This window comes from Lactuca serriola, chromosome 8, assembly GCF_051521515.1.
Source record: "Lactuca serriola cultivar US96UC23 chromosome 8, Lser_US96UC23_V15, whole genome shotgun sequence".
Lineage (NCBI taxonomy): Eukaryota > Viridiplantae > Streptophyta > Magnoliopsida > Asterales > Asteraceae > Lactuca > Lactuca serriola.
In genome coordinates, this window is record NC_136415.1 from 32,352,574 (window position 1) to 32,376,252 (window position 23,679).

Here is a 23,679-nt window from a genome sequence, read left to right on the forward strand (position 1 = left end):
GATTGAACCACCAACTTTCTCAAGACTTTGACACCCAACTCTCCCGGCTTGTCAATATGTGACTACATCTCCAAGATTTGTTCACACCTAGACCTTGCCTTGCCAATAGGGCTTGAGTGACCTTAAACTTTTCAAGAACTTGTGGGTTAGGGAGATTAGTTGGAGGAGGAGAAAGAAGTATGATATCCATGGGACATCATCTTCATTAGGAAACCTTGTTTCAAGAGATTTGGGAAGATCATAGGTGTCTAAACCAGACATCTTTTGGGAGATATTCAAGATAGTTGATTTTAAGTCCTTAATATGACACCCAATATGAAATATTAAGGCTAGGACCCAACAAACTATTTTATAACTTAGAAGAGGTATGCCGTAATCCAAGCTATAAAATATTTGAAGGTAGGTGAATGACGATTCACCAATTTCCACCAAGATAAACGAAATGTATTATTAGGTTTTAATTGGTTTTGAAACTCCTAGATCTTTGAGATTCATTGAACTGTTCAAAGGCATGTTTCAATCTCGAGTGTGCCCTTCAGGTTTTGTGACTGGGATGCCGAGGATCACAAAACAAGGTGTGAAGTAACCATGCAAATTACTTGGTACCCTTAAGTGTTTACCCCTTAATCGATGTGTCGGTTAACCACACACGCTCCATCGATACTATGATAAACATTAAGTTACCCTTTGCCTACCTTGTTAAATACGCGTTAGTGTGCCGGTTAACCACACACGCTCCACTAACCGACTTAAACAAAGTGCAAAGTGTAATTTCATGGATTAGCACCTTATTCACATTTTTCCTAAGTAACTAAGATTAGGTATTATTAAGAGTTTAGTTACTTAGTATTATCATTAATACTTTTAATGAAGGGAGAATTCTAGTCCTGTCAAACCCGTTCGGCTAACGACCCTCCACCAGTCAAGCAAGCGGTGGGTGAGAGTGGACACCCATTAAGTTGCCATTTTATAGGCAACAACCTTATACCCACCTTATAGACCGGCTTCGTGAATGAGGCGTACTAACGGTAAGACTGACTTTACTCTTATACATATATATATTATTAACTTATAATATTATAAAGTATAAGGGTTGAATTTTAACTTTTAAAATTCTAAGGGCTAACTTGGAATTAAAGTATTCATAAGGAAAACTTTTCAAATTCCAAAACTTGAGGGCAAGTTTTGAAACTATTCAAAACTAATTAATTCCATAACTTATGTGTTTAAAGTAGTTTTAATCCAAAAACTCTTCAAGTTCCTTAACTTGAGATGGAAGACTTTAAACTAATAAAAGAACTAACTTTTTCTTTATTTTATAACTTATGGATTTAATTATGGTTACATATTTTTCTTTAATGAAGTGACTCTTGAACTTCCATAACTTGAGGACAAGTTATGGAGTCATAAAAAATTATTCAATGACACAAGACTCTTCATTTTGTAACCATTGCCAACTTTTATGAATTTTATGTGTCTTTAATGTGACTCTTCATGTAACTTGAGGACAAGTTACACAAACACATTTTATACTCAACTCTTAGATTAAAATGGATTGAAAACAACTATTTCAATTAACTTTTCTATTAATCTAAGCAACTCATAAGTACAAGATAATTCAAATCAAACTTTTTCATGTAATTAGTCTAAACCTTAAACAAATACAAAACATGAATCTATTGACAGTTATCTTTGAAAATGGATTAGCATGAACATTACCACATCAAAAACAAGTTTATAAGTTCAAAAACAACTTAGGGTAATGTTCCTAGTCCATTTCTAGCCAAAAAACTCGAAAATATGCTGTCTGGGGGTCCAACTCGTCGAGTGCATGAACCAACTCGGCGAGTTGGATCGAATTGATCACATTTTAGGCATGGACTCGCCGAGTCCTCTGATGGACTCACCGAGTCTGATGATCATACAGCAACAAATTCGTTTTTTCAGCTTCTATTGCATGTATAACATGAAAACAAGCCTAGGCTCTGATACCACTGATGGGTTTTGAGCATTCTAACACTCCTAAGTGTACATGCAACCCTAAATACCTTGGATCTATGTTTTCTCTATTATACATGCAAATAAGAACATCCAAGGTATTATCCTAATCTAGCATACAAAAACAATGAGTGTAACAAGATAGAATACATACCTCTTTGATGTAGAAAGTCTTCATGAAGCTTGAGTGCCTAGCCCCAATAGTGTGGAAGCCTCAAATGGAATCACAATCACCAAAACACTTAGAATAACTTGAGAAAATTCTACAACTCATGAAATCGGCTAGCCCTTTCACTTCACACACTCTAGTGGCCGATTTTGGTCAAGAATAAGATGCTTATATAGTTAGGGTTACACCATGTAAACCCTAATTGACATGGCCTTTCATTTCCATGATCCATGGGTACAAATACACCATGGAGCATCCATGGACCATCCTATGGGTTTTAGCCCAACTTGATTATCCATGGAGCATTAGCCCACTATACAAGTATGGATGATTTACACAATCAACCCATATATTTAATTAGTCTTCTTTTGATCACTTAATTAATCCTAGATTAATTCTTGATCAATACTAATTAAATAATCTTATTATTCTTATTATTAATATACTAGAACTTATAATATATTAATAACCATAAGTGTCTTATTTCTCTCATTATAGTCTATCCAAGTGCATGATGGTATGCAACCCAAATGGACCATGCCGAGTCGGGTCAAGTCTTATCAATTATAGTTATGGACTTAGACATTAATCCAACACTTAGTTCCCAACAAATGGATCTCTACGCACATTTTCAATCGTTAAGAGTTAATACACTAAGTATTAAAGAAATACACTAAGTATTAAACTCATGTCACTAAGCATTTTCATCAATTAGCATTTGAATAATCCCATTACATTATCCATGGACCATAAATACACTAAGTATTAGACTCATGTCACTAAGCATGAACTTGTGTACACTAAGTACTTGGGATGTGCCGCGCTAAGCGGCGCATTGGTCGACTAGGGCTACACTTTTTTCTTTTTCAAAAGAAAAACTTTCTCAAGTTCCTGGCATTCCACGTTCTTGGAATCTGCCTTCCTTCCATCATTTCTAAGACATATGCGTTATTTCGATTTACTTCCATGACTTTGTAAGGGCCTTCCCACGTTAGGCCCAGTTTGCCCTGGGGTTGGGCTCGACTCGCTTCGTTATTCCTCAGAACATACTCACCCACCTTGAACGCTTTCTCTTTTACCCTTTGGTTATAATACCTTTCTGTTGCGTGTTTGCATGCAGCCTGGCGCATTTCTGATTTTTCGCGTTTTTCTTCTAGGATATCTAGGTTCATCCTCAGGTCCTGTGCGTTGCTTTCTTCATCCGTGTTAGCCACCCTTAGTGTACTCCCCGCTAACTCCATAGGGAGCATGGCTTCTGTCCCGTATGTTAAGCTGAACGGGATCTCTTGCATGCTCGTTCGTGGCGTGGTCCTGTACGACCATAGCACTGTCGGTATCTCCTCCGGCCAATTCCCTTTTGCTTTGCCTAGCCTTTTCTTGATTCCATTCACGATGGTTCGATTGGACACCTCCGTCTGTCCGTTAGCTTGTGGGTGCGCGACTGATGTGAATCGTTGACTTATCCCTTTGGCGGCGCACCACTCCTTGAATGGATTCTCAGCAAACTATAGGTCGTTGTCACTGATGAGTACTTTGGGGGTATGCCTTAGAGACTGCCGCCCATATCCTTAACCGAGTCCCTACAAAGAAGGTTACCAAAACACCTCATAAGATGTGGACAAGGAAAGCTCCCTCGTTGGCACATATCAAGGTTTGGGGTTGTGAAGTTTTCGTAAGACGAGAAACTCATGACAAGCCCGAAACTCGTAGTGAGCAACGTATTTTCATCGGCTACCCGCAGAAATCCTTTGGATATCTCTTCTATAGACCGAGTGACAATGTGGTCTTCGTTGCGAGGAGAGGGGTTTTCTGAGAGAGAGAGAGAGAGAGAGAGAGAACTCATAAGCCAAGGAGACATTGGGAGGCAAATCGATCTTGAAGAGATTCAAGAGTTAAGCGATGAAGGAACCTCTACCGCTGGCGCTCAACCCGAGGAGGAAACTCCGGTTGAACCAATTGACGAGTCATTACCTCTTAGACGTTCCGAAAGAGTTAGAGTTCAACCCCAGTTGTATGGTTTTCATATTACTACCGAAGGGGACACGTATATTAGTGATAGTACACTAATAGATCTAGATGAACCTAATTGCTATAAGGAAGCCATGGCAGGCCCGGAGTCTGCAAAATGGAAAGAGGCAATGGATAGCGAGATTCAGTCCATGTATGACAACCAACTTTGGAATTTGGTTGACAATGTGCCCGGACGTAAGACGGTTGGGTGCAAATGGATCTTTAAGAAGAAGACTGACATGGATGGGAATGTGCACACATACAAGGTGCGATTGGTTACGAAGGGCTTTACTCAAACTCCCAGAGTTGACTATGATGAGACCTTCTTGCCAGTTGTGAAGATAAAATCTATTAGGGTGATGCTAGCTATTGCCGCATTTCATGATTACGAGATATGGCAAATGGATGTCAAGACCGCTTTCCTTAATGGGAAGCTGGCTAAGGATGTTTACATGGCTCAGCCAGAAGGTTTTGTTGATCCGAAGCATCCAAATAGAGTGTGCAAGCTTGAGAAGTCCATTTATGGACTTAAGCAAGCGTCTCGCAGATGGAATCTTTGCTTTGATGAGAAAGTCAAAGAGTTTGGATTTGTATGAAGCGAAGATGAATCATGTGTGTATGTCAAAGCCAGTGGGAGCATAGTTAGATTTCTCGTTTTGTATGTTGATGACATACTGCTCATAGGAAACGACGTCCCGAATCTGTAGGAGGTAAAGTCCTGGCTCGGGAAGTGTTTCGCTATGAAAGACCTCGGAGAGGCTTCCTATATTTTGGGAATAAGGATAATGAGAGAAAGAAGTAAGAGACTAATAGGACTTAGTCAGAATACTTACTTAGATAAGGTACTAAAACGTTTTAGTATGGAAAACTCGAAGAAGGGAGAACTACCGATACAGAATAATACCAAGTTGAGTAAGACTCAAAGTCCGAGTACCAAAGCCGAGATAGCTGAGATGAGTCGAGTACCATACGCTTCCGCAGTTGGCTCGATCATGTATGCTATGACTTGTACTAGTCCTGATGTGGCCTTTGCTTTGAGCATGGTCAGTATATATCAAGGGAATCCTAGTAGAGCGCATTGTATTGCGGTCAAGAACATCCTTAAGTACCTTCGGAGGACCAAGGAATGGTTTCTAGTCCTCGGAGGGAGTGATGACTTGAAGGTGCGAGGGTATAGTGACGCTAGTTTCCAGACCGACAGGGACAACTACCGTTCGCCATCGGGATGGGTCTTTACCCTTAATGGAGGAGCAGTAACTTGGAAAAGTTCCAAACAGAAAACAGTAGTTGATTCAACGTGTGAATCAGAGTACATTGTAGCAAGCGAAGCGTCAAAGGAGGCAATATGGTTGAAGAACTTCATTGGCGATCTTGGAGTTGTGCCTGCCATAAAGGAGCCCATGGAAATTTTATGTGATAATGAAGGAGCGGTTGCCTTGACCAAGGAACCGAGGGATCATGGTAGATCTCGGCATATCGACAGAAAATATCACTTTATTACGCATCGAGTAGAAGAAGGACACCTCGTGGTTAAGAGGATATCATCAGAAGATAACCCAGCAGATCCGCTTACGAAGGGACTGAGCAGGGTTAAGCACTTGCAGCATGCTAGGAGTATTGGGCTGAAGGATGATATTAGTTTAGATTAGATAGTATTAGAAACATGTAATAGATAAATGTAATTGACATTTGATGATTAAATAAAGGAGTATTATTTATAAGTAATGTTATTGTCTTATGTTAATTGTTTAGCTATTGTTTCACTTTGCATGTTTTGACTTCCAGAATAATTGAGTTTATTGAGAATAATCGAATTATTCAAACTGTCCACAATCGTTCATATGTTGGAAGTAGGTATGAATGAAGATTGTCGTGAATTGGTGTGTAGATTGTCTAAATGGTATTAGACATAGCAAATGTTTGCTGCAATGTTCATGAGTGCTTTTGAACAAGTTTTGAGCATTGGGATAAACTCGCGCTTGCTGGAATCATTTTGGAGTGATCGCAAGACGATAATATCATATGGTCTTAAAACCTAGATATATGGTTTATTATTTACTAATTAGTTGTACATTGATAATGCGAAATTGCATCAGTAAATTGATGTCATAAAACGCATTGTTGTGTATAATTGGTTAGTCGATAAGTAAATGCATATAAGTCGAAGTTTATCTGTTACTTTTATTCTAAGAGGGTAAAAGCGATATCACGGCCGCTCGATGATTTGATTTGACTTATGTGTCGGGCCCGGTCAGGACTGAATTGATGTGTTCAATTAAGTTCTATGTCAGATAAATCTGAGATCGAGAAAATAGTTGCTGGACAATGAGTGTGACAATGTCTCATGAAATCGTCTACACGATATCAAAACAGAGGACTATACAATCCCTTATCTAAAGGGCAGGTTACTGATATGATCAGAGTTGACAGCGTCTTTGAGAGCTATGATTGCTAATCGGATTGTGTTTGCATTTATAGTTACTAGACTTATCCAAGTGGGAGACTGTTGGATTAGTGTCTAAGGCTGTAACTATATTTGGTAAGTACTTAACCCGATTGTGCATGGTCCTTTTGGGTTGCCTTCACCAAAGCAACTTGATAGAGTGATTTGGAGAGAAGAGATATTATTATAAGAATAATATGTTAAAAGAATAATAATATTATTTGATTAATATAAGTCATAAATTAATTAGGAATTAATTTGGTGACTTAAAGAGATTAATTGAATAAAGGGGTATAAACTGTCAAATGTGTGAAAGTTGTATTTTGAGCTGATAACCCTTATGGATATAGGGTTGGACGATTTTAGGGATATGGATCATTTAGAAATCGTCCAAGGCTTTATCTAGGAAAGGATTTGGATTGCTTTGAGGCTAAGTTATCCAATTAGGGTTTTAGGGTGAAACCCTAGAAGCTCACAGTATAAATAGACCCATAGGGTTGAGGAAATCGGCCACCTTGTGATTGGAGTAACCCTAGAGCCAATTTCCCTCTTCCTCATCTCTCTCAAATCATCTTCTTGCTAGTTGGTGTTTGTAAGCCATTAGAGGAGTGACATTTGTGACTCTAAGCTCCAAGAAGAAGAAGGTTTTCAAGAAAGTAACTCAAGGTATCATTCTAGATTTGTTTTCATATGTTTCAATTGTTAGTTTACATTAGATCTAGCCATGAAAGTCTTGGATATGTTGCATGTTCAATTAGTGAAACCTAGATCCAATCAATAGGGTTGTATGTGCACATAGGTAAAGTTCTTATGTCCAAAACCCATCACAGCCACCACCATATATTTCAGCTTCCCTGGTGCTTCCGGGAATGGGCCCACTATATCTATACCCCATTGGTAGAACGGCCACGGGCTGGGTATGTTATGCAATGGTGCTGGGGGGTTTGTTTGGACTGGAGCGTACGACTGGCATTCCCTGCATTTTCTGGTTATCTCTAGCGTATCTTGTTGTATTGTTGGCCAGTACACGCCCATTAGAAGTACTTTGCCCGTCAAGGCCCGTGCCCCTCGTGTGCACCCACTTGGCTTGTGTGTGCTTCCTGTAGCATCTCTCCCCCTTTGGCTCGGTCTACACACTTCAGCCATGGCCCTGTGAACCCTTTCCCGTATAGTTCTCCATTTATTAGTGCATATGAGGGTGCTTTTATACATATCTTCCTCACCTCGTTGTGATCGTCCGGGAGCACCCCTCTCTGTAGGTATTCCGTGAATGGTGTCATCCATGTTGGTCCATTGGTCGTCTGGGTATTCACATGTCGCTCGTCTATACTTCTTTCTCGGAGCACCTCTACCAAGACTTTCTTCGATAGGTGATCGAAGCACGTGGATGTCAATTTGCTTAAGGCATCCGCCCTCTTGTTTTCGCTCCTAGGTATCAGCCTAATTGTGAACTGTTTAAACGATTCGATTAGTTGTTTCGCCATCTTCACGTACCTTCCCATTCTCTGATCTCTCACCTCGAAACTTCCATTGACTTGGTTCGCTGCTAGCCTTGAGTCAGTCAAGGCTGTTACAGCCTTTGCACCCATTTGCTTGGCTAGTCGCAATCCTGCAAGGAGGGCCTCATACTCCGCTTCATTGTTTGATGTGTGAAAATCAAAACGGAGGGCGTATGTCACTTCTTCCCCCTTAAGGCTAGTCAAGATTAGCCCCGCCCCCGAGCCCTCCCTGCTGGATGCTCCATCCGTATATAATGTCCACGAACTATTGTCGAGCGGAGCTCCTTCAATTGCCCATACCTTCTCCTTAACAGGGCCCCCTTCGTCTGGGATTTTTAGCAGGAAGTCGGTCAACGCTTGTCCCCTAATACTTGTCCTCGGATGGTAACTTATGTCATGCTTCCCTAGCGTGATTGCCCATTTCGCTATCCGGCCCGACGTCTCTGGTTTAAGCAGTGTTTGTTTGATGGGGCAGTTCATTAGCACTTCGATCTGATGTGATTGAAAATACCGCCTTAGTCGCCATGCCGCGTAGATGAGCGCCAGGACTAGCTTTTCCAGGGTGGGGTAGTTGAGTTCTGGCCCTTATAGTACTCTGCTTACAAAATACACCGGCCTCTTCTCTCCTTCTCTTTCTACAGTTAATACTGAGGATATCGCTTCGTTTGAGGTCGAAAGATACATTTACAATGTTTCCCCCGGGACGGGACTGGCCAACGTGGGTAGCTGGTGTAATGTCTCCTTGATTTTTTGGAGCACTACTTCTGCTTCGTTCGTCCACTGGAAGTTGCTCTTTTCAATGCAGCCTTTTAACGTGTGAAACAATGGCATGGCCTTGTCAGCAGATTTTGAGATGAACCTTCTCAGAGCCGTAAGTTTCCCGTTTAGGCCCTGCGCGTCCCTGAGGGTGCTTGGGGTTGGCGTTTCATTAAACTTGTCTACCTTGGTCGGGCTGGGCTGGATGCCCTGCCTGGTGACATAGTACCCCAAGAACTGCCCCTCTTCCATCCCAAATGTGCATTTAGCTGGGTTCAGCTTCATCTTTACCTTCTCTAGGATTTGGAACGTCTCTTCGATGTCTTGTAACATCTTGTCTTCGTGTGGACTCTTGATCACCATATCATCCACATATACCTCAATGTTTCTCCCAATTTGTTTGGCAAAGATCGAGTCAACTAGGCGCTGATATGTAGCCCTCGCATTCTTTAGACCAAAAGGCATCTTAGTGTAACAGAAAGTGTCGTGGTCCGTATAAAAAGTCGTTTTTTCTCGTCCTCTTTTCTCATCAAGATCTGGTGATACCCTTTATATGCATCTAAGAAACACTTCAGCTTGAATCCTTGCAACGACTCTACCTTTTGGTTAATTTATGGAATGGGGTAGCAATCTTTAGGGCATGCTTTGTTTAAGTCGGAAAAGTCTATGCACATTCGCCATGACCCATCCTGCTTGCGAACCATAACTGGGTTGGCAATCCACGTCGGGAATATCGCTTCTCTTACTATTCCAGCTTCTTTTAGTTTGGCCACCTCGGCATTGATTGCCCTATTACGGTCCCCACCCTGGACCCTCTTCTTTTGCATAACCTCCTTTACTCCTGGTTTAATTACAAGCTTGTGCTCAATGACTTTCCTTTCTACCCCCACCATGTCCGTGGGGGTCCATGCAAACACGTGTTTATATCGCTTGAGCAGGTCGACCAACGCTCTTCTCACGTGACTTGGGAGGTCACATCCAATACTGACCGGCTGGTTAGGGTGTTCCTCGTTGATCACCTCCTTTCCCTTTGCAGGGTCGCGTCTCAGCTTCTTGGCCTCTTTAGTTATCTCTGTTGGTTTCATAATTGCAAAGCATTGCAATTCTCTCGGTGGAGTGGCCAGTACTATGGCTGGGCGCGTTGGAGTGTCGAACTTCATGACTCCATGCATGGTTGATGGAACCGCCCCTAGCTTTAAAAGAGTTGTTCTCCCTAGAATAATATTGTGTTCCGCTACATGCTAAATGACCATAAATTCGATCAGGGCAGTTTTCTTTTGCTGCTTATCGTGGCTGGTTATGGTCAATGGAAGGTGAATTGTGCCCAGCGGCCATAGGCTATGGCCGGTGAACCCGATCAGCCTCCCCGTCGTGGGCCGTAGGTTGTCCTTCCAGGGATCTGGGAGAAGCAGGAAACAGTGCTGATAAATGATGTCCGCCGAACTTCCCGTGTCCACATAGACCCTGCGTATGGTTACATCCCTGATGGAGGCTTGGATCACTAGTGGGTCGTCGCCTCTCCATCCCTTCGGGAGAGGGTCTTGAACGGAGAATGTGAGCGTGCGCATCGGGGTTCTGGTGGTCCCCTGTTCTGTCTGTTGTTCTCCCCTGCTTCTCTTACTCCGTATCATGAATATCTCCTTGGGTTGGACCCCTTCGCGAGGTGTGTTTTTAGCGTTTTCAGCGTCAAACTTGGCATGCAAGCTTCGTGCTATTTTCGCCAAGTCCCCTTTTAGCTGCTTCTCCTCCATTTCTTTTTTTTAACACCGAACAGTTAGTTGTGTCATGTGTCTTACTTTTGTGGTACTCGCAATACCGGTTCTTTGGCGACTTGGCTGGTTGTTGCTTCTCTGACACCGTGTACACCTCCGGGTGACGGCTACGCCTGTCATCCTTAGCAAACGGTCGGAACCGAGCCTGTGGTCTTCTCGCTTGGCCGTAGTGCCTACTTCCCCCTCGAAAGTCCGTGTGACCCGGGTTGTGGTGTCTGGCAGTCATTGCATTCAGGTAGGCATGTTTTGCTGCTTCGCCATCCTCCTGCCTCAAATATCGCTCCACCCTTTCCTTCAATTCGGCCCGTGTTAGGGGCTTCTTTCCCATGAGTTTCTGCGATAAACACTACTAGAAAAACAGCCTTTTACGACGCTCATTGCGCGTCGTAAAACGCTCGGACGACGCGCAAATGCGCGTCAAGGAAGGCCCTGTCATAAAGAGAGACGACGCGCTTTTGCACGTCGTCTATAGACGACGCGCATTTACGACGCTCATTTACGACGCGCGTTTACGACACGCAATGCGTATCAAGGAAGGCCCTGTCATAAAGGAAGACGACACGCATTTGCGTGTCGTAACCTTACGACGCGCGTGTTAATGACACGCAATGCGTATCAAGAAAGCCCCTGTCAAGAAAGGTCATGTCATAAATGAAGATGACACACATTTTTGCGTATCATAATTTTATATGTTTAAAAAAAATATTATTTATAGATTTATTAATTTTCAAATTAAATTTTCATTTAATGTCTCTTAATAAATAAAATATCATATACAAAAATACAATCCATTGCACAAAATATAATGTCATACAAATAATCGTTCCATGGAAAGATAAAACAAATCAATAAAAGTTGTAACAGAAATTTACAAACTAATTAGATACAAGAAATATGAAAAACTTGAAATCTATAAGATTAATAATTCTAACAGAAGCTTCACGTGAGATACATATAGTTAGACCAGTAAGCAAGGATGTTCTCGAATCCACAATAGCAGCAGAAAAACACGTACACGATATCTTTTGCAAGAAGGTGCCGGTCCAAAACTACTGTTGAAGGTTGCCATGATAGCTGTTAAGATATAAGCATAACAAGAAACCAATCAGTAACTATAATAAGCTAGAAAACAAGCAACTAATAAACAAAATAAGCAACTAATTAAGTCAAACTATGACTATGTATTGTTCATACAAGAAAAAGAAGGTAAAAATGTTGATTTATTGTTGTTCATACAACACTCTCCAGACAACACTTAATTGAAGAAAAGAATAAGGCTAAACTTACAAAGAAAAACAATTCAGGAAGAAGACAAGTTTGAAAGCATACAGAATAACGATTAGCCAAGCAAGTGTGATCTACTTGTAAAGTTGAAAACGCAAAATTCTGAGTAAATGACCTAAATACCCTCAGAATCATAAATCATAATAACAAGTAACAGACCTTGTAGGAGGCAATGCAGAGGTCTGGCCAGATGGGTTTACCTGGCAAAAATGTTGGAGCACCAGGGAAATTCTGATCACATGGATCCAAATGACCACCATCTTATCATTCAACCAAGCTAAGAGAAAGCTATCAACCCCTACCATATATATATATATATATATATATATATATATATATATATATATATATATATATATATATATATTTAAAAATTAATTGAAAAATTTGTAGTGTTTCTGTTTCATCATGTATTAAAATAGTATGAACGGTTGTACCTCTCCATCAGGTGAGAAGCTCAAAACAGAAATTGTTGTATTCTCATGCATATAATATTAACCAACAACTATAACACATGCATATAGTATTACAACATTACAACATTACCCCTTTCAAAAGCGAATGTACTTCACTTGACAAGAGTCCTGGAAGCTTTATCTTGTCCTTCACTATTTTATCCTGAATCTTCTCTCTGTTTCCACCTCTAAACGAAGGCTGCAAAGATACAATGTCGAACAAAATTACATTATTACCCTCACGCTAAAAGTAATGGGAATTTAATAGTGATTTATTAAAAGTAATTAAGGGTGACAGCACACCAACCTTTCCAGAAAGCATTTCATACATTAAAATTCCAACACTCCACCAATCAGCGGCCTTATCATGGCCCCTCCCTTGTACAATTTCAGGTGTCATACCTTATATTTAGTAAGGAATGGAATATGGGATATGGGAAATATACCTTATATTTAGTAAGGAATGCAATATGGGAAATCATTTCAAAATCTTCAGTGTCTGCAGCTATCACTACAAATTCAGAAAACCCCTATTCAGGTCCCTTGTAACTGTTTAAAAAAAAAAGAAAAAACAAGAAGTTAGAACCAACATTAAGAACAAAATATCAAAAATAAATATCAAAACAAGTCAGAATAATATTCACAAAGTTGATAAACTTTGGTTAAGAAAAAGAACAAGAAACATAGCCAATTTAGTTAGGCATTGAAACAAACCTGGATAATATCAAGCATTATGCAACTCTGGGAAAAGATAAGAACTTTATGGCCTTCCGGAATAAGATTACCCTGTAATTGAATAAAAAAATCACATTGTAAATTTGTACCTGATGTTATGAAACACACATTCAACTGATTAAGATTTTCACTGCTGTTATGAAAAATCTACATTTGTACCTGATGTTAAGAAAAATCACATTGTACATTTGGATGACCTAGAAGCAAAAGTTTTCACTTTATGCAGAACCATGAACTATATAACAGTGTATGGCATGACCAAGAGAAACTTTATGCTGCAAATCCTTCAAGGATGGTTGGCAACAATCATCTTTCATCTCATTATCAGACCGACTTCCAGCAACAGCAGCTGGCAAGGAGCTCATTGATTTCTTCTAATAATGGGCATTGGAGTGAAGGTGAGAATGGAAATAATGATATGAGACTACTGTGACCAAGGGTATGATTGTCATTTTCTAACACAACATACCATTTTCTGTTTTCACCTGGAATTAATTTTCACAAAATAAAAAAAAAACATATAAGGTTTTCTCAAGTATCAACTATAAAAAGTAAAAACCAATTTCCACTAATCTCGATTGATGTTACTGCTATTCAGATGAAAGAAGAAGAAGAGAGAAGTAAAATAGAGAAAGGAAAATAAGGAGCTACTGTGGATCTTATGCAAGTGCTTCTTGCCAGCACTAAAGAAGTTAAGGAACAAAATGATGGGTTTGTTGATGTGGTGAAGAAAACCAAAGGAAATAATGGAAATTTGTTTTCAAAAGAAGCTACAGGGGGGAAAAACAGTTTTCGAGTCAGGGGCATCAAGGGAATTTCTTGAAAAATGAAGGTTCAGGGGTTTTTGCTGGAAACCGCAAGCAGGGGCAAAAAGGGAATTATCCGAAAATTGGAAATTCTGAGGCTTCTGCTGGAATTCGCTATCAAGGGTATAATGGGAATAATCAGGAAAATTTGGAATTTAGTTTTGATAGAGGTGGGAAGACAGGAGGTAAAAATGGGCAGGGGTATTATGGGAATATTCAGCCAATGAAAGGAAAGTCTAATGATTCAAAGATTGAACAGGGGCAAAGTTGGAAAAGTAACAAGGTTATGGGAAAGAACAAGGATGGGGGTGATGTTTTGGAATTCAAAGGGTTTGTGGGGAATAGTTCTATGAGTCGGCCTGACCAGGAAGCTAAAAAATCAGAAGCAGGGGTGAATTTTAATGGTAACAGGCAGGGCTATATTCGAAAATCTGGGGCTCGATTTCAAAATCGATATTATGGCTTGCTTTTAAAATCGATTTCATTAATTTTATATAAGAAGGGTACAGCTGACCTAATTTTATATAAGAACTCTAGAACTGATACGTACCTTTCTCTTTGATAATTTCTTTTAAGATGACTATTGTTTAGGGCTATCAACAACACCGTCATCTCCGCTACCATAGTGTAATAAACAAAGCACCATTGAAGGCCCTTCATCATCTTCCGCTGCCATTACTTCCTTGAGTGAAAATTTCGAACTCGATGGGAGAGGAAATGAGTCGCCAATAAGAAATCTTAAATCATAAAATCAGATGGGAAGAAATCTGTGAAAAGAGTTGAAGTCGTTTGAGATACCGATGTAAATCCTTAGAAATCTCATTCGAGAAGAGAATGGAGAGCCGCTTCTTTTTTTGGCGCTGAATCGTTTCACCACCGGTCGATCACCACGGAAACAGGAGAAATAGAAGCTTAAAATAAAATAAAACCCTACACATATTTGTAATCTTCAATCGTCGGATCTAGGGCAGAAGTAGATGGACGATGGGAAGTAGAGCAGATGTGAAAATAACCCTCAATCGCTAGTAGGCTCTGGCATCGTTAGCTTGTGAAAATTTTGTGAGGCAGTGGATGTGGGTGAGAGGTGGAGACGATGTAGGGTAGATATGAGAGTCATATGGAAATGAATGTAGGAGAAGAAGGCGGGTGTTTAAAAAATTTGGGGATTTCATTTTCCCTCTTAGAGACGCACGTTTCTTAAAAAAAATATAAAACGACATTCATAGAGGACGCACGAGTGCCCTCCGTGTTTTTAATTTTTTTACATGAGACACTATTTAAGGGCACGCAATAATGCGTGACCTAAATCCTTAAATTTTTTAAATAGACGACACTCTTTTAATGTCACTCTCCTTTGCGTAACATAAATCACCGAGTGTCGTGGTTTGCACGTCGTAAAAGGCTATTTTTCTTGTAGTGAAAGGGCCTGGCAATATCCCCCATGTGAAGGCGCCGACTATGAGCCCCTCATCATGCCCCGGTACGTCTAATGTGGCGTTTATGAATCTTATGAAGTATTCCCGTATAGTTTCACCCTCCTTTTTCTTACAGCCTATGATTGAATGAGAGTCTCCCTTTTACTTACGCAATTGCATGAAGTTGGTAAGGAAAAGGTACTTAAGCTGGGCAAAATTGGAGATGTTGCTCGGTCGTAGCGTCTTGAACCACGTGTCGGCATTGCCGTCGAGTGTAGTCGGGAAATATGTGCACCAAAACCTCTCATCGAGCTTTAATGACGTCATGGTCCATTCATATGTGTCGATGTGGCTATCTGGGTCAGTGGTTCTGCTATATGTTTTGAGCGTCGGTAGTTTGGTTGTGTTTGGTATTTCGTAGTCCAACAGTTCTTTGACAAACGGAGACATCACACTACGGGAAATACATTCATGGTCGGGGATGGTGGATGATCCCGGCTGCTGGTATTGTGTGTTTATGCCATATGGTGGCGGCGTGTGATAGCCAAGGCTTGGTCCGTAAAAGGGGTACGACTGGAATGGTAGTTGGAGGGAGTAACTGGAGGGTAAAGGGTGTGTAGGGGTCATAAGGTTAACCGTTGTCGTCTGTTGCAAGTTATTGTTGGCGGCTATGGTTGGTCCGGTCTATGTGTCGGTCAGTGAATAGACAGGTGGTGTATGAGCTATCATGGTTTACACCAATGGTGGTACTGAAAGCATTGAACTTTGTCCGCCTGTTGCCTGGTACGACGGTGGGTTGTTGAAAACGTGGCCTGTGGAAGCATCACTGAGTGAACCGGTTGTGTTTATTGCAATGACGACAAGAAGAATGGTGGCATCTGAAAAGACGTTGTCGGAAATCCCCCCCCCCCCCCGGAATTGTTATTGGCTGGTGAACTGGAGGTTTTGGGGCACCTTCAGTGGTTACCGTTGAGCTTCCTTCGCCTATAGCGGCCCTGTTGACCGCTGTAGGCGAAGGTGTTTCGTCCAACGCTGCCATGGGATGTATGGGACTAGCTTGTTGTCCCTCACTGCCATTGGATGCCATTTACTTGTCGCTTTCGTGCTTTTAGTTTGTGTTCTTGATCTCACAAACGGATGGCGCCAAATGATGCGACCTTGGCTTGGCTCAATCAATGTTGTTCACTTGGATTCTCGGTTGCCTCTGCAAGATCACAAAGAAAGAAGGTCGTCATCCGCTTTCCGAGAGGAGTTCCCGGAAGAACGCTCCGACGGTCAAGTTAGAGAGTGTTTAGGATCTTTGGGTGTGCGCTCTTCAAGAGTCCAGAGAGCTTACCTCGTAGGTCTGAGAGCGTATCCTTTTATACCTAACTCCCTTGCTTGATCCGTACCAAACAAGATTGCTTTTTGGGGAGCCAGGATCAGGGGAGCTGACTGGAGAGTCATGCGCCTTCAACAGTTAGGATGCTCTTATTGGCTCTGACGGTAATGGTCTGATCCTCTTGCTTGTCTCCTAACCGTATCTTTTGTCTTGGAGCTGGGAGCGCCTCTTGGCAGGCGCGAGCCTTTCGCCTGTGCATTCCGCTCCCGAGGGAGCCAGCGGACGCTAAGCCTGCTGGGCTAGGCCCAGTTGGCGTGTGCGAGCCTTTCGTATGTGCCTTCCACTCCAGGGGGTTCCAGCGGACGCTAAGCCCGCTGGGTTGGGACCAGTCGACGTGTCCAGCTCGTGCTTCTGCCGTGCTGCCCTAGGCACGTCATCAGTCTGCTACATAGTTGTCCTTAAAGAACTCACTATGTGACTTAGAAAGTGATTGAAGAACCTAGTCAATAACCAACTTCCTCAAGACTTTGACACCCAACTCTCCCGGCTTGTCAATATGTGACTTCATCTCCAAGATGTGATCACACATAGACTTTGCTTGCCAATAGGGCTTGAGTGACCTTGAACTTTTCAAGAGCTTGTGAATTAGGGAGAATAATTGGAGGAGGTGGAGGAAGAGAATTATGATTTCCATGAACCAATTGCGGGAAGTCATCTTCATTAGGAAAGCTTGTTCCAAGAGATTTGGGAAGATCATATTTGTCTGAACCAGACATCTACAATTGGAGAAATTCAAGTTAGTTGATTTAAATCCTTAATATAACACCAAATATGAAATATTAAGGCTAGGACCCAACACAATATTTTATAACTCGGAAGAGAGATGCCGTAATCCAAGCTATAAAATATTTGAAGGTAGGCGAATGACGGTTCACCATTTTTCACCATGAAAAACGAAATGGTTTATTAGGTTTTAGTTGGATTTGAAACTCCTAGATCTATTGAGATTCATTGAACTTTTAAATGGCATGTTTCAATTTTGATTGTGCCCTCTCAAGTTTTGTGACTAGTATGCCGAGGATCACACAACAAGGTATGAATAACCATTTATCACTTAATTGATGTGCCGGTTAACCACACACGCTCCACCGATCCTATGATAAACATTAAGTTACACTTTACCTACCTTGTTAAATCAAGCTAGTGTGCCGGTTAACCATATGTGCACCACTACTGACTTAAGCAAAGTGCAAAGTGTAATTTCATGGGTTAGCACCAAATTCACATTTCCTAAGTAACTAATATTGGGAATTCATAAGAGTTTAGTTACTTAGTAATTATCATTAATACTTTTAATGAAGGGAGAATTATAGTCTTATCAAACCTGTTCAGCTAACGACCCTCCACCAGTCAAGGAAACGGTGGGTGAGAGTGGACACCCATTAAATTTCCATTTTATAGGCAGTAACCTTATACTCTCCTTATAGACCGGCTTCGTGAATGAGGCCTACTAACGATAAGACTGACTTTGTTCTTATACATATATAACTATTAACTATTAATATTATAATAGTATAAGGGTTGAATTTTAACTTTTAAAATTCTAAGGGCTTCACTTGGAATTAAAGTATAAATGAGGGGAAACTTTACAAATTCCAAAACTTGAGGGTAACTTTTGAACTATTCAAAACCTTTTGGATTTCCATAACTTATGAGTTTAATTAAGGTTTTAAAATTTTTAATGAAGAGACTCTTGAACATTCATAACTTGAGGACAAGTTATGGAGCTCATAAAACAAAAGGACTCTTCAATTTTTGTAACCTATGCATTTTAATGGATCTTTAAAAGAAATGAGTTTTGGTAATCCATAACTTGAGGACAAATTATGGACTCCATTAAAACACATTTAGATCAAGAATCAACTAACAAACAATTTTGCAAATAATTCCTATGATCTACCAAAACTCATAAGTGTATGAACAATCATATCAGCAATTTCAAGAATTACATAAACACACATAAAACTTGAAATTTTGATAAAAACCTTGAATTTGGTTTACCATAATCATTACCACATCAAAAACAGGTTTTATAAGTCCAAAACAGTTTAAGGTAATGATTCTAGACCAATTCCAACCTTAAAACTCGAAAATATGTTGTCAGGGGCTCCTACTCGTCGAGTGTATGAACCTACTCGACGAGTAGGATGATTTTCTTCATGGACTCAGCGAGTCCATCAGTGGACACGGCGAGTCCAGTGCCCAGAAAGCCAAAAAAATCGATTTTTTCAGCAATTTGCATCAAGTATAATTGAAAACAAGTCTAGGCTCTAATACCACTGATGGGTTTTGAACATTCTAACACTTCTATGGTGTACATGCAACCCTATAAACTTTGGATCTATGTTTTCTCTATTATACATGCAAATATTCAATATTCCAAGGTTTTTATCCTAACTAGCATAATATGAAGCAACTATACTATAAAAACCTAGTTAGATGACATACCTTTTGATTGATCTTGAAGTCTTGAACTTTAAGAGCTTATCCCCAATAGTGTGGAAGCCTCAAGTGGAATCACAAATCACAAAGAACACCTTGGAAAACTTGAGAGAATAGTAAGCACACTAGAAATTGGCCCACTCTTGTTTACTCACACACTAGTGTCATTTCATGTGCCAAGGACCTCTTTATATAGTATGGAGGATTAGGGTTACATTCATGTAAACCCTAATACCCATGACCTTTCATTTCCATATGATCCATGGATTAAAAACTCCATGGACTATCCATGCAAGCTTAGCCCAACCTAGATGAACTTGACCCATCCTATATATAAGAGTCCATATTTAATTAGTTTCTTTTTTATCACTAAATTAATTCCAAATTAATTCTTGACCAATACTAATCAAATATTATGATTCCATATTAATATATTAGAACTTATAATATATTAATATATATCATAAACATACTATTCTCAAAAGACTATCCATATAAATTGTTTCGGTGAAGTGCAACCCAAATGGACCATGCTAAATTGGGTCAAGTACATACCAATTATAGTTATGGACTTAGACACTAATCCAATAATTTTTAGATGACATACTGCTCATAGGAAAGGACATCCCAACCTTGCAGGAGGTTAAGTCCTGGCTTGGGAAATGTTTCGCCACGAAGGACCTCAGAGAAGCTGCTTATATTCTAGGAAAAAGGATATTGAGAAACAGGAGTAAAAGAGCAATAAGACTTAGTCAAACTACCTACTTGGACAAGGTGTTGAAACGTTTCAGCACGGAGGAGTCCAAGAAAGGTGACTTACCTATCCAAAGCAATATCAAACTACGTAAGACTTAAAGTCCGAGTATAGAGGCTGAGATAGCAGAGATGAGTCGAATACCATATGCTTCCGCAGTTGGCTCGATCATGTATGCTATGACTTGTACTCGCCCTGATGTGGCCTTTGCTTTGAGCATGGTCAGCAGATATCAAGGGAATCCTAGTAAAGCTCGTTGGACTGCAGTTAAGAACATTCTTAAGTTCATGTGGAGGACTAAGGACTGGGTCCTTACCCTCGGTGGGAGTGATGACTTGAGAGTGACAGGGTATAGTGACGCCAACTTCCAAACCAATAGAGATAATTTCCGCTCTCAGTCGGGCTGGATATTTACCCTGAATGGAGGAGCAGTGACATGGAAAAGTTTCAAGCAGGAGTCAGTAGCTGATTCAACGTACGAATCAAAGTACATAGCAGCAAGCGAAGCATCGTAGGAGGCGATATAGTTGAAAAACTTCATCGGAGGAGTCAGTAGCTTATCCACACTCTCCGTCATATAGGTGTCATGTCAATTTAAATATATAGTGTAGTGCTTTGTCACACACTAGGTGTAGGAACCTTTGTGTGTGTATGTGTGTGTGTGTGTGTATATATATATATATATATATATATATATATATATATATATATATATATAGAGAGAGAGAGAGAGAGAGAGCAACTAGAATTAGTAGCGTGTGGCTAAATTATATTCAAAACCACAGGGTGAGGGCAACATTCCTACCAGGTGAGGTGGCAAACCACACTTGAAACCGCATCCAAACTCTCAATTCTAATACTATGGTAAATCCTAGATGAAGCCCAAAATGAATACTTCGCTAAAATAACACGTGTTCGGTAAAAATAGTTAGGAGCGGGAAGCGGACAGCTTCTAGCTAGTAGCGTTTTGTTAAAAGCTACGTCGCTAAGTGAAATAACATTTAAATTTTGAGTGTTTTATTTAAATTAAATACTAAGAAGTTTGTAGTGTCAAACGATGATTTTCAATTCAAATTCAAACGTTTTTTCAAATGCTAAAAGATAGAAGTTCCAAACCTTCCAAAAAATTCCGTACCGAACAATGGTTGTCTTTGTTGCGTTTGAAATATCTTTATTATCTTCTATCTATTTATGTGAAATCGTAACCGCAACGTATATTCCGAATCACTAGGGCAATTTCTAAAAGTTCCTCGGCATTCGCCCTGCACCACCTCTATATATGTCTCTGAGTTGCTTTCGTCTACACGCCATCCTGACAATTCGCTACATTTCCCATCGTCTCAATCTCTCTCACTCCAATTCCAGGTATTGCAATCTTCAGTCCACAGAACAGGTCTTGCCTCTTTCATATATGCTAGCTACAATGCATGTACAGGAAGTTATATCTACGTTGCTGATTTTATGTTTCTTTTTGCTAATTTTTAGGGTTCGTTGTAGTAAGAGGAACATGAGTCAAGCTGAAATGGTAAAAATGGTTAATGGTTCCAACTGCTGTTCGTCTAAGGTAGTCATCAATGATCCCAAGTTGCTTCATCAGAAAAAAACAGCTATTCGCCTTGCCGGACCCTCGAAATTCCAGGTTTTTTACTCTAAACCCTTTCGATATTTGGGGCTTTTTACTATACTTGTTGCGTTAATCATGAGTTGTCACTAGTTTTCTTGATCTTTATTCTTCTACTGAAATGCCGATGCATGCAGACCAGTTTTCCCTTCCTAGATTTAATGCTTATTGATCAAACTTTTTGCAATCATTTCATTGTTTAAACTGTAGGTTATTGCAGATTTTGACAACACACTGACAAAGTTTTGGGTTGATGGATTTAAAGGACACTGTAAGTTTGTGATTTATTAAAAAATTTGAATAACACTGTAACACATTCTTTATTGTTATTATGTGTTTGCTGTGCAATTAAACTATTGTCTAATTGCAATTGTAGCTAGTCACGCCCTCCTGCAACAGGAGAATCCTGAGTACAACGCAAAGAGAGATGAGTTATTCAACTACTACCATCCTTTAGAATTTGACCCTGAAATTCCAATTGATGAAAAAACAAAGCTCATGGAAGAGTGGTATCTACATTTCCATTTCTAAGCACTTCAAGATAAATATAATAAAATACTAAAGCTAAACCATTCTTTTATAACTCAATGTAGGTGGGGTAAGACCCATAGTCTCCTTATTGAAGGTGGCCTTACATATGATGCAATAAGAAACTCTGTAGCTGGTGCCATGATTGCTTTCAGAGAAGGTGTAGTTGAGCTTTTTGAGTTTTTAGAGGCAAGTTTTGACATTTTCCTTCCCATCTTAGCATCATTTGAAGGGTTTCTTTAGTAGTAAAGTAATCTCAATTCTTTTAAATCTGCAGGAGAGAGATGTCCCAATTCTTATATTTTCTGCAGGTCTAGCAGATATTATTGAGGAGGTAAGTTAACCAATTAGCAAAAAGCTAATCTTGACATATAGAGCTAATGCTTCCAGTTTATAACTATGATAATTTAAATTTCATCAGGTTCTTCGTCAGAAACTTCATAGGACTTTCAAAAATGTTAAGATTGTATCAAACCGGATGAAATTTGACGAGAATGGTAACCTAGTTTCTTTTACAGGTATATTCTTGAATCATGGTTTAAATAATAAGATTGAATTGGTTTTGTTTCTTGAAAAGTATGAAACTTTATGGTTGTCTCTCAGGGAAGTTGATTCATAGTTTAAATAAGAATGAGCATGCTCTTGATATGGCTGCTTCTTTACATGATCAATTGGGTGAAATCGATGATCATGTGATTGATAGTGCCTCTGTGAAAAAGAGAACCAATGTGCTACTTCTTGGTGATCACATGGGAGACTTGAGAATGTCTGATGGTTTGAACTATGAAACCCGCATTTCTGTGGGATTTTTGTAAGTTTTAAAACAAACATGAGTTTGATTTCCGCATGTGCACTTAAAAGTTTGAATGAATAATTCATTGATTGTGTTGTTGGCTTTTTGCAGGAATAATAACATTGAGAACTCTCTTGATAACTACCGGAAAGGCTTTGACATTGTTTATCTAGTGAGTGTGAATATTCTGTCTCTTGTGAAAATTGAAATATATATTCTTTTTTTTTTTGGATAGGTTTTAAGTTAAATATAAAGGTGTTTATCCATATAAAAATGTTGGTTTGTGCAGGATGATGCACCAATGGCTGGGGTGGTGAAGTTGGTCTCAGAATTATTTTCTTCTGCTAGTGATTAAACTTTATGGAAATGGATTCTATGAAGAAGCATATGGTGTTGTATTTCTGAGATTTTCTCATTTTTCTAGCATTCCTTTGGCTCTATGATACTTGTCTTTATTGCCTTCTTTTAGGGGAGGGTGGGGGGATGTGTAGTTTCACTCCCTTCTAATCATTGTGGATAAACCGCTTAGCAATTAATTGTATGACCAAATAAAATTATCCAGCTTTTGGATGTTAACATGGTTTGATGAAGTTTAGACAATATAGTCAGATTATGGGACAAGCTTAAATTGTGTTTCACATGACATTTTTACAACAATGAAGAGATTGCTTATATAGAAGATCTTAAAGATATGAAAAGTTGAAATCAATCAATAAACATTAATTTTCTTTTAATTCTTTCTTTTCCGCAATTGATATTATTCATCAATTTGATACCAGAGCTGGCTAATCGAATTATAGAGTTGGGAGATATTAGTT

The 23,679-nt window shown here is 39.8% G+C and overlaps 2 protein-coding genes across 3 annotated transcripts; one reads left to right on the forward strand and one right to left on the reverse strand.

Annotated features, from left to right (window-relative positions):
* Positions 1 to 7,672: 7,672 nt before the first annotated feature.
* Positions 7,673 to 8,599, reverse strand: LOC145066766 (uncharacterized). The gene has a single exon (XM_079014040.1). It carries the CDS (start codon positions 8,597 to 8,599, stop codon positions 7,673 to 7,675), a length of 927 nt encoding a protein of 308 aa, XP_078870166.1.
* A 12,518-nt stretch (positions 8,600 to 21,117) lies between these two features.
* On the forward strand, positions 21,118 to 23,482 carry LOC145066066 (5'-nucleotidase / magnesium ion binding protein). 2 transcript variants are annotated; one of them, XM_079013232.1, is made up of 10 exons: positions 21,118 to 21,284; positions 21,405 to 21,558; positions 21,751 to 21,811; positions 21,917 to 22,049; positions 22,134 to 22,257; positions 22,346 to 22,402; positions 22,490 to 22,586; positions 22,672 to 22,879; positions 22,973 to 23,033; positions 23,151 to 23,482. In XM_079013232.1, exons 1-10 carry the CDS (start codon positions 21,199 to 21,201, stop codon positions 23,214 to 23,216), a joined length of 1,047 nt encoding a protein of 348 aa, XP_078869358.1. In that variant the 5' UTR covers positions 21,118 to 21,198; the 3' UTR covers positions 23,217 to 23,482. The 2 variants fall into 2 exon arrangements, with proteins under 2 accessions (XP_078869358.1, XP_078869359.1); XM_079013233.1 differs by having other exon boundaries at positions 21,190 to 21,312.
* The last annotated feature ends 197 nt before the right edge of the window (positions 23,483 to 23,679 follow it).